Source organism: Atractosteus spatula, chromosome 7 (genome assembly GCF_055471065.1).
Source record: "Atractosteus spatula isolate fAtrSpa1 chromosome 7, fAtrSpa1.hap1, whole genome shotgun sequence".
NCBI classification, from domain to species: domain Eukaryota; kingdom Metazoa; phylum Chordata; class Actinopteri; order Semionotiformes; family Lepisosteidae; genus Atractosteus; species Atractosteus spatula.
Window position 1 is genome coordinate 63335070 of NC_142712.1, and position 11875 is coordinate 63346944.

The 11875-nt window shown below is 43.0% G+C and overlaps 1 protein-coding gene across 2 annotated transcripts; it reads right to left on the bottom strand.

The window, feature by feature from the left end:
- Window positions 1-261: 261 nt before the first annotated feature.
- On the bottom strand, window positions 262-11844 carry LOC148831635 (creatine kinase U-type, mitochondrial). 2 transcript variants are annotated; one of them, XM_088920706.1, is made up of 10 exons: window positions 11548-11844; window positions 8216-8427; window positions 6237-6435; window positions 5354-5449; window positions 4257-4478; window positions 3629-3714; window positions 2656-2779; window positions 1782-1916; window positions 1287-1412; window positions 262-524 (listed from the first exon to the last, which is right to left on the bottom strand). In XM_088920706.1, the coding sequence occupies exons 2-10, from the start codon at window positions 8365-8367 to the stop codon at window positions 411-413; spliced, it is 1254 nt and encodes a 417-aa protein (XP_088776832.1). In that variant the 5' UTR covers window positions 8368-8427; window positions 11548-11844; the 3' UTR covers window positions 262-410. The 2 variants fall into 2 exon arrangements, with proteins under 2 accessions (XP_088776832.1, XP_088776833.1); XM_088920707.1 differs by lacking the exon at window positions 11548-11844 and adding an exon at window positions 11401-11441.
- Between the last annotated feature and the right edge of the window lie 31 nt (window positions 11845-11875).

The window sequence follows — 11875 nt, forward strand, 5'->3', positions numbered from 1 at the left end:
TCTAAATATAGTTGCATGAAAATTTTCATAGAGCAGCCTTGTGTGTCATGCTGTTGGGACAGGCCCAGGACTGTCCCACCCTTAACAGGAACAAGCAGTTTTCTCATAATGGATGGATCATCAATCCATGTTGGAAGAAAATGCACTATATACAGGGTGTAATCTATCACACTTCTTATATAAAAAAAATATTTAATATGTTGTAGACTAATTTTAATAGCTGCAGATGTAACTGTCAGTGAAAATAAAACCCGCTGGCTTGGTGACAGCAGTGCTAGATTTTATTGAGGATTTCCATTTCAGTGCCAAAGCAATGCGTTTCTCCATGTTTCTGCTGCTGAGGTATGATCGCAGCATAACAGCAGCATAACAAGCCGTTGGAGAAGCTGGGAAGTCATCCGCAGGACTGTTTACTTGAACTGGTTTATAGGAGGAGGGACCCGGATGTCTTGGCCTTTCTCCAGTCTCTTCTCACACTCGATCAGGTAATTCACTCCATCTATCACAGTCTGGACCAGCTCAACCTGAACACATAGATAGCCACAGCATCATTAATCTTCCATTCTGCTCAATACACGTACATATTGGATTTGCCAATCCAGACGGCATTCTTACTTTCTTTTCATTTGTATTGTATCTACTAACTGAATGCCTAAATCACTTACAAATCAACTGCTAATATAGTGCTCAGTAATTTAAACAGGTTTCTTAAAGAAACTGTAGGTAAATGCTATTGATTGCTATTGTTTTAAACTTTACTGTGGTTTCACAATTCCCTACCTTTTGCTCTCTATAAGAGGTAAAGAGTGTAACGCATACGGCCGACATTGCAGGTTGTGCGAGCCGGCTTGCCAGCGTGGTGACGTCACCGCCCTTCCCTGTGAATAGCAGGGACCGCAGCCGCCGGGCTGACAGGAGATCTCCCTTTAGCTCAAGAGGCTGGGTCCCTGTTGAGTGATGCTGGAGGCCCAGGTTCGAGTCCCCAACGGTGGGGGTCTGACCTAAGGTGGCAGCGGTGAGGGTGCATATCCACGTGAACCTGAGAGCGCTATAGTATCTCATCTGATCAGATGGGAATTCACCATCCGATTAGCAGCCTTCAACCCTCAGAGTATACCGAAGGTGTACAAGGGTTGGAGGTGACACAAGGAAAGGGGAACACAATGTTTTCTCCAGGTTTCCTTTTCAAAGCATGTCACACTGAACTGGGAGCTTATTTTTCTGCAGAATAAAAAAGGGTGTCCTCGGAGAAGCTCATGTAGCTCACTGTGGACCTGTTTTCTCACCTCGGATTTGCCCAGTCGGTCCAGGTTGGAGATGTCAAAGGTGCTGCCCACGGCTGCCGTGTCCACACCACCTGTGCCACGTTTCTGGAGACGCAAGTTGTCCAAGATCTTGGGGAACCGAGGATCCTGCAGAGAAGGGACAGAGAGACAGACAGGCTGAGCTCTGGAAATTACATTAATTACTGTTAGAGGGTTTCCTGTAGCAGCCTCATGGGTTAATTATATGTTCAGTTTCTTTCCTTTTCAGGCCGTTTCCTTTACATTCTTGGCAGAACTGTGTATTTGTCCTCTTTGATGGACTTGAACTCTGCAGTTCTTGCAATAAGAGTTTTTGTAATTTGATATTAAAGTCATGGCTATTGCTCCTCTGTGTAATGACCGTCAATCAAAACCATTAAAGCTGTTAGAATATAGCAGACATTTAACAAGTACAGTATGATGGCACATTAGTCCTTTCGTTGACTCTCTTGAACCCTGAAAGCGTGGGATTGGTACCTTGCTGAGTCGAGGTAGGTTAATGTGCACACCAGCCCTCAGCCCTGTACCCAGATTGGAGGGGCAGGTGAGGATGTAGCCCAGTCTTTCGTTCCACATGAACTCCCAACCCTTCTCTTGGATCAGTCTCTCCACCTGTGGATTAGATTCGATTATTCTTTATTGCCACACGACAATAGGTGGTGGGATTTGCTTTCAGTACAGCAAAGAACACAGATGAGACATACATACAACATTTACAGTACAAATTCAAATAAGACAGAAGACAAACAAACACCGTCACATACAGTACATATGAAAACAACTCTCCATGTCGCAGCATAATTATACAATGGAATTCAGAGTTCAACGTGAATTCAGAGCTCGTGTGGCAGTGGGAAAGAGGCTGAGGTTGAAGCGGGCAGTCCTTGAGAGGAAGGATCTGAAACGTGTTCCAGAAGGGAGAAGCTGAAAGAGAGTATGAGCTGGGTGAGAGGGGTCTGAGAAGATTTTCTTGGCACGACTGGAGGTGCGACTTGAATAGAGAGATATGAAAATGGAAGGGAGTTCCATTATAGTGTTACTTACTGCAGAATAGCACAAGATCTGCCTTACATTCAGCCCCACTCACTCTCACACAGACTGGAACACATGAGCAAATGCCCAAACAAGCCCAAACAACTCAGTATTAATTCAGTGCTTATTGTGAATAAGGATGGCCTCTCTACAGATACACAAGTAATCGAAACATTCCCTAATCCTACACACATTCTCAGTCAGCTTTCTGTGCGGGTAAAAACACATAGAATGAGAGATAGATACACAAACTCACAACAGACACAACAAACACATTCCTTTCCACATGTGCCAGTGCAAGGAGTTAAGCCATGTTTACCTCCTTGAGCCCCTTACAGAAGCGCTCAAACACTCTCTTCATGTTGCCCCCCTTCTCCATGGAGATGACGCGAGTGTGGTCTTCCTCATTGATCCACACCAGGAAGGTTTTATCATTGTTGTGCCTGCGCAGGGCCAAGTGAACACAGCATTGGAATTAGGCGGAATGAGGTGTTGCTAAGAATTTATATAATGTACACTATACACGCAGGGAGTCACCATCACACAGTCCTGTTGCACAACAAAAATCATCACAGCGTGTGTTATTTGAGTATTTTTCCCCTAGTGTCATATTTTACTTTCTTTGAGTAAGTTTTGAATGCGAGGACCACAAACATTGATATAATGTTAATAAAAAACATTTTTATTCCAGTCACAATGTAACCATTATATTTCTTATATTTTTACTACAGTAACAAACAGACAACAAACTTGCTGAATGATATACCATCGGCTGTGGCTAGAGGAAAACCACGTTAATGGTGAGTGAGAGAAGTCAAATGAAAACTTGGATGAGTAATGGAGGACTCTTGACATGCTGTATACACAGAATGTAGCAGGAGAAGTCACAGTGGGTCTCCTGTGGGTTTAGCCTAGTGCAGACTACAATGAAGTGTGCTACTTATGGACAATAGTAGGACAGAAAAGAAATACAAGACAGGGAAAACTTGCAGGCCTTTTTCTCAGAAGAAAGTCTACTTTCAGCACAAGAAAATGAAGTACAGCTGTCCTTCAGAAAAAAAATGGTTATATTTTTTTTTTACTATATCATCAAAGATTAACATTCTAATCATGTGTTTATAATATATTTAATGCCTTATGGCTCACTGGCTAAAAATTAAAGGTATAGAAATCTTTTCTGAACAATAAACCTGCTTTAAATAGCACTGACAGCTGTTTCAGCTCCAGTCACAGTAGTGTCTACCAGTCCTTCTACTTCTGCCAACTCTTTCCTACAATCAAACTTTGTTTACCAGATTCCACGCGCATCTGGCCAGTCTCGAGCCATTCCAGCACAGGTGAGGAGAGGGGACACGGGCTTGTCAAAAAGGAAGTGATCCTGGGAAAACACAGAAGAGACAGGAGGACATTCAGGGAAAAGCTCCACATGTGCAAGTGCATGTACAGCAGATTTAAAGACATGGTTTTGCAGTGCTTGTCCATTGAATTCATGATAATAATACAATCACGATATTTTCTTATCAGTCATTAAAACTCATATGTAAAGAACAAGGGTTATTAAAGCAATGTTTCTTTGTTAGACAATGGCCAGGTACTGAACCCTGGTCCTCAGTATTGTCAATAAGCTCGTCAATGTGTAAATGTTCAGTTCCTAGCCTGTTTCTTGACTGAGTTACAGTTACTTCCCTGCAGGGATTACTCTCACCTTACTTACCTTCCTGCAGAAAGGATATTTCATTGGCACTTTTCACCAGCACTGCAGAAGAAATCTGGTTTGACGCCAACAGTTTTCATATTATGGGAGCCCTGGTATACTTCACCAATATTTAGTTGATTTTAACATTTGAACAAAGGGGGAAGTAGCAGGCACACCCCTCTTTGGCTCTCAGCTGCTTTCCATCACCGTCGCACATTTCTTACATCGATGAGCTGCTGCTGCTCCTGTTCTGTCATCACCGTCAGGCTGTAGTAGCGGCCCTGTAGGTCTCCCTTCAGCCCGTTCAGAGCGTCCGCCACCACGCGCTCCACCTCCCTGCGCTCCGCGCGCGTGCAGGCGGGGGGCAGGCTGAGGCCCCGAATACTGCGGCCCGTCCTCACGCGCGAGGACAGCACATAGCGCTCGTCAAAATGCCCCGACCGAATCTGTCAGGGAAGGAGCAATGTGTTTCATTTTAAAACTGCTTCTGACTCCCCTTGAATGGCACCTGCAGTCTAATAATGAACAGTGATGGGCTCGGTAACTCAGCCTGGATAAGGACACCTAAACAGAGGACATTTATTTGGCTGACACCTTATCCAAAGCAAAGAACATCTTCACCCGTTCACGCAGCTGGAACAATGTGTGTGAAGTACTTTGCTCAAGGGTACAACAGCAGTGCCTAGAGCCCTAACCACTACTTTTTTGGACATCTTGCAATTGAAATTTGTTCACACTTTTCAGAATGAGTGGCGATTAAGGCTATGTAAAAACATGCAATAGGACTATTCCTACTTATGATAGTCATGTAAAAAGCTAAAATATTATTTGTGATACTACTGAATGCATTGGCCAAGCACATGTTTTCTGCAATTATCCAGCCCCCTTCCTATAAAAGCCAGACTGATCTGGGCTCAGCTCCGGAGATGGACGCCCAGAAGCCCGTCTACCAGCGAGCCCAGGAGTGCCTCAACGGCATAGGCTTCACAACAGCATCCTGACTTGGGGCGCCTGGCCCTGTTGCCCCTTTTATATTCCCCCGACCCTTCACCGGATCCCACTCCGGCTTTTAACTTCTGTCATTTCTGTCTTGGTTTGGATCACCCGGCTCTGAACTTTTACATTTCCTGGATTTCCTACGGACTCCCTTCGGACTTGTTCGCCGTGGACCACGCCCCCCCCCCGGGCACCAGCGCACTGTCGACATGCCCCCCTGTTCTTCTTCCAGCCCCGATCCTAGTCTTTTCCCCCTGTGTTGGTCTCACTCCCCTCCAGATTCTGCCGTCTGCATAGAGTCCTGAAAGCAATTCGTGACATATACCTTGCTGGCATCCAGATCTGTAGGGTGTTTCATAGTCCTGGGGTCATAACCATTGTGTCTCTCCTTAATGACAGGGTCAAAGAGATCAGCAAACACCTGCACAAGACATCGAACACAATGCAGAGCATCACTATTCAGATCTGTGGGATTCGACAGCTACTAAAGACCTAAAAGAAGAAAAATACAGAGCTCAACAAGAGCTGTCAGTGCTCTTGAAACCATGACACTTTGGCCATCGGTTTATCAACTCATCCTGTGAGCCACTAAGGCCCACTGATGGATGTGACACCTTATGGATTTCCTCCTCCTGATGGCACATAATTCAATCACTTCACTGCCAAAGCTCATTTACAAAGATCTCACAATTTTGGAATGATAAATAGAAAAATCATTTTTAACATTTTACCCCAAAAGAAAGCAAAAAACCGTCTTACCAAATAGAGATGTCTTTTCACACTGATCTTAAAGTGTTAAATAAGCAGTACCTCTCAGCTGCATTAATGAACAGGAGGAACGGCAGGGAGATTCATGCTGCCAGGACCCACAGGGCAGCTGTAAATACATCTTCCTGGGTTTACCCATGAACCCTCTGAGAGAATGCTTGATATACAACATGCCTGTACGCACTCAGCACTTCAGAAGTGAATATGCTGCAGTGAGAGTGTTGGGTTTTATTCTTTTTTTATCAAGGGTGCAAACCATGTAAGACAACATCATAACACTTCAAGGTCTTTTAGCCAGAAATTGTGACTTTGCAGTGTACAAACATCTGTTATCTAGGTTTTGTGCTGCTCATGTCTGATCTAGCAAAAAAATATTATCTACAGTACTTCTATGCTAACCATCAAAGTCTAGTCTATTTCAGGTCATAATAAGCCCTCACCTCATAAGACTCCTCATCTCCAGCCACCATGCCCACAGTCTTGATAAAGGGGTGCCCAGGATTGTCCACTCCTGTCTGGATGGCTTCATCGAGGGTGAAGCCAGCAGGAGTGGCCTTGTCACACAGCTTGGCATATATAGCAGGAGTGAGGTTACTGGCCATACAGTTGTTGTGTTTCCTTAAGTCGGGATACTCCGCACTGCCAAAGCATGATCAAGGTTAGTTCTGTGATTAAGACTGAGGTGAATGCATTGTTAAACGTCACCAAAGTATACATATAAAATAAGATAGCAATATATGGTCGCAAACAGTGCCTACTGAGATATGTATTTATCTTAATTGTGCTTTTCCACCTGCCCACCTGTTTGCAATATGCTGGTGAGTTTATGAACAGGCTGGATGTGTACTCAGCATGTGATTGGGCACAGCCTTACCACCTGATGAGATGGTAGATGTAAGTTTGTGTAAATCTTTCATTTTGTCTGCAAGCTTAATTAAGATCTGGGATACAACTCCTTAATACCCAGGAAACGTCTATATGGAAGCAGACCCAGGTGGAATCTAGCCCATTATATATATAGAAATTAACAAAACAGTTGTAAATAATAATAATAATGCAGACTGATTATAAATGAAAATGTTAGAGTATTCCCACTGTAGCAAAATTATTATATTTACTAATCAATGCAATGTTTTAAGTGACACAATGGGAAATGTGTATTTCTGGTTTAAATAATACACAAGAGCAGAACAGTGGCTCTGTGGCTCAGGATCTGCGCCTGTGGCTCGAAAGTTGCCGGTTCAATCCCGTGGCCGGCAGAGGAATCCTACTCTGTTGGGCCCCTGAGCAAGGGGCTGTATAAATGGCTGCCCCTGCACTCTGGCCCCAAGCTTCTCTCTCCCTGCCTGTGTGTCTCATGAAGAGCTAGCTGGGTATGTGAAAGGACAAATCCCTAATGCAAGAAATTGTATATGGCCAATAAAGTGATCTTATAAAACTCTAGTGGCATACTGGGCTGTAACTATGGGACTATGTAAGGTATACATTCATTGTTACTGCTCAATATGAGGAAGAAGAGGTGGTTTCTTCACATGACGAAAATATTTAATATTTAGGATTCGTCAGGCTGGGGGGATTATTTTGATTTCAAAATCCTGTGGAGGGTACTTTAAGACAGTTTTCCAGAATATTCCAACAATGAACACATATACCCGTCTATTACACACACCTCAGATGCATTCTTATAAGATAGAAGGACAAATGTATTTATTTTAGTGTACAATGCATGTACAATATTTCTCATGTCATCGATATCTAAATTTGGGAACGTGATCTAGCTTTTATGTTTTCCACTACGCTAAAAAGGATGCCAGGGTGTTTTTGTTTGCTAATATTTTACTGTAAAAATGGTCATGCAATCACATCCACCACAGCGGTAATTTTGTGCCATCTGTTTTAAAACAGATAACCACATTAAAATGTTCCAGTTCGTGTCCTTCCGATCCGTGAGTTAACGCATTTCTTTTTAACAAAGTCGCGTCTGTACACTGGGGTTTTAAGGCGCGCAACAATTCATACCCTTCCCCACTTGTTTAAAGATATTTAACTTTACATATTCTAAATGGATACTGTACTCAAAAAGAAAGATTATCTTACAGTCCAATACACGCATCCTTAGAAGATCTGCGTTACATTGGACCAATTTAACAAATAACATCATAATATGCAAATGTAAATTATGGACAAATGTACCAAATAGTGCAAAAGCAATTTAAAAACAAATGCTTTACGACAGATCACCTTAACAACCCTGTTCAATTGTAAATGCATTGTATACATCATTATATAAATATAAACAATATAAATGATCTTGGTGTAGTGGGAAATGAGAACATGACGGCAGAGAAAATAAACCTTCTCCAGAGCGGAGCTATGGCTATGGCGCTTGCGACTGAGGTGGTGGCAGGCAGGGAGTTACCTTGATGGGTACAGTCTCCTCCTGCTCTGGGCTCCAGCGTTGACATGTTCCCTGTTCAGCAGGTATCCCGCCGCTAAGGAGCCCGCTCCTACTAGGGACAGGATACCCACGCTTCTCTTGGAGGACAGGACCCGGGTAAAGGTGCTTGCCATCGTATCCCGCAAACCGAGTGCCAGAGATGAGACTAAACCTGGATAAATACTCCCCGCCAACTGTGGCAACACCGACAAAAGGCAGAGAGCGAGAAAGAGCTGGATCAGTGGGGGACTGGTGGAGAGAATGCGTGTTGCGAATACTTAATGAAGGAGGGAGATTACAGCAGCAGGCTGCTGCGTGATGGGGGAGAGACTGCAGCACTCCCCCAAAATTGATCAATCTGAAATAGACTCTCACCGTCGTCACGCGTAAACAAACGGGGGTTAAAATTATGAAATCCAAAATATGTGAAAATGTGCTCTTGGTAATGTCTGATGTCTATGCTGCAGGATTGCGTTATGAATACACTTTCTAGCTGCAGTATATTACATACATTTACGACTACGATACAGTTGTAGTATGCGCTAATCATTTTCACCATTTAGACCGATTTAAGCACGTATACACATAAAGATTATCGACATAGTTCTATATAAAATAACAATTGGCTCATTTTTCATGCATTTTTTGAAAAAACGTAAAAATGTGCCTACTAGCATAACTCGCCACCAATTGCTCGTTAAAACGTTTTGTTGCTGTATGTAATTTAAAGGACCGATAATTTTTAGCTACTGTGAGCAAATTACAAAAAGGAAAGATTTGTTCTCTATTTTAGTCGTTTTAAAGTTAAAAAGTGAAAAAATTAGGTTGATCCGTCATTGCATTGGGTACTACAAGGTGCAGGAAAAATCTCGTTCCTCATGCGCAAATTCCAGCATTGCGGCGTAGGCGCTCTCAGCATGGAGCGAACTCACATTACCGTACTGCAGAGCCGTTCAGTACTAGCTGGGCTGGACAGAGGCGATTGTCTGATGAATACATTTGTTACAATTACATCCCTGGCTTTCTCTCGTTTACAATGAACACGCTCATTACATTTCAGCAAGAAATGTACAGAAGGAGAGACCGAAACACGCCTTACACATCATGCGCAACTGCTGGAGTACAGGCTGTCAAGAAGCAACGTGAAGCTTCTAATAATCTTAGATTTGTCAGACTTGGGAATCGGTGGAGGCGATTTAGTTAAAAAATGCCCTCAAGAAATTTGGCAGAATGTTCAAGGAATAACATGTAACCCCGAATAAATAACAAAACAGGTGTTTCAAAATCGGCTTGTCACTTCCTTAGCGTTGCTATACTCCTCACACGCTACTGTGGTGGCTGCAGGACTTTTACTTTTGATTGAAATTCGGTTATTTACATACATTTCCGCATCATTCACATCGCTTAATGTCTCTAGTTCCGATAAAAAGGTGTATCAGATTCTCCATGTCTTTTCCAGTCATTCAAATACATCGCTACATTGTCAGAATATATTCACCCAGCACATGAGGTTGAGGCAGCCTAATTTTAAACGACTGACGCAGGTGCTGTAAAGCACGTGAACCTGGAGAAAATGTCCTTTATCAATGTTTATTCTATCACTAAATACGTATTCATCTCATTATGTCGCGTATTACAGGTTTATAGCCACTTTAATTTTCGTATTCAGTTGGTTTAATAATAATAAACTGATTTATATAGCGCCTTTAAAGGTGGCTTCTCAAAGCTCTTTACAGAATGACAACAACGAAAAATACACAAGATAAGCAGTATGAGGATACACAGTTAGAGGAGACAGTAGATGGTGGTACTAAATACAGGTAAAGAACAATTAAAGGCTCTTCTAAAGAAGGTTTTGAGTCTGGATTTGAAGGAGTTTAGACAAGGTGACTCTCTGATATCCTTGGGGAGAGAGTTCCTGAGCTCTGGGGTTTAACAGGAGAAGGCCCTGTCACCCATACAATGTAGACGGGCTTGGGGGACAGACAGGAGACCAGAAATGTGAGTAATGTGATCACTTGCACTAGACCTGGTCAGGATCCTGGCTGCCGAATTCTGGACACACTGGAGTTTGTTCAACGTGGATTTAGAAACGCCCGCGAGTAGGGCGTTACAGTAGTCAATTCAAGAGAACACAAATATGTTGATCAGCTTTTCAGCCACAGTTTAGTGATAGCATAGGGCGTAGTCTAGCGATATTTCTGAATTGAGACATGTTTTGACAATATGCTGCACATGTGGGTTGAATAAGGAAAGCAAACGCCTTTAAAATACATTAAATACACTTGAAGTTTTGAGATGAATAAACCTGTAATGTTACCCTCTTTCCAAGAGCTAAGCACTAGTGGACAGAGAGGAGACGTATGAACGGGTGAAGCGATTTGAAAAGTTCAAAATCTAACGGTCGCCCTTAAAAATCCTGCTGCACGAGTCCGCCCAGCGTCTCAAATTTAGTGTGCGGTTGGATCTTTCCTTATTATTTTTGATAGATATTCTTTAATTTCTACAATGGCAAATTCACCTGCTCATTTCCCAGGAGCTAATTAAATTGGTGGCATTTCCACAGTAAAGTATGAATTCTGAGGTCGCCGGAATTTTTTCTCTCCAGGATTTAGGCAGCAAATCCAGTCCAGCTCAGTATCCTAAGCAGTTTAACAGTATGAAAGAAAAAAGGAACCTTTGTTTAAATTTATTTGACCTATTTACTTAATTAACCCTTCAGGAAGTCTACTGTAAGAATTGTTCTAATTACAGGCTTATACAGGGGAAGTACAGCTGGTAAGAGAAAAGTTGCGCAAGGTTGAACAAACGACGGGAAACAGCAGGAAACGCACATATGGCACAGCCTTGACCATAGTCCATTAGGATTCTCTGAGCGTGCTTAGCTCCATGCAATGCAACACACCCATACACAGCTTTCTACAAATTCATTACAGGTGATCGGCGGTGTATTCTACTACAGCAGGGCATCCACCAACACAAAACCTGACCATTTTAACTCCAATAAAATGACAAAGGAGTATGTTCTGGAGTGACCACACTCAATTCTTTTTAAGCATCTAATGACAAAGTAGCTCTCCAGAGTCATCATACGGGAGGCGTCTCAAGCAATTTGCCTTGGAAGAGGAGGAACATAGATTTCAGTGTCAAAGTAAAAATAAAATTACCTTGGAACAATAAAGCAGTTCGCAACAGTGAAAGATGAATTTCTTTAAATAAATCCCTGCACTGCATTAAATTCAGAGAAAACAGACGTTATCAAAACTCAAGAACACTTACAACCCGCCCGTGAAAAGAAATGGCGCTGCTCTTACCTGGGACCGGTCTGGCTGGGTGTGAGCTGAGCTCCGATGTGTGCGAGCCAGGCTGTGCTGGGAGTGCCACACTTCCGCCTTTGTAACTGGTACCAATTCCCCCGCCTGAGTGCGTGCTTCATGGGAAACTTGATAACATCCACGCACCAGCCAGCCCGCTCTGAGTGCACAGCCAAACTGCCATGGCTGCACGGATTTTATTTACCAGTGTACTTTCACCTCAGCACCATTTTACTCCGATATTTTTACGGCGTCAGTCTGCCACTGGCTGCGGAAGAGCCGTGCCTGTGTGCACGTAGCAAGCTGACCTTAGATACCCGTGCATGTG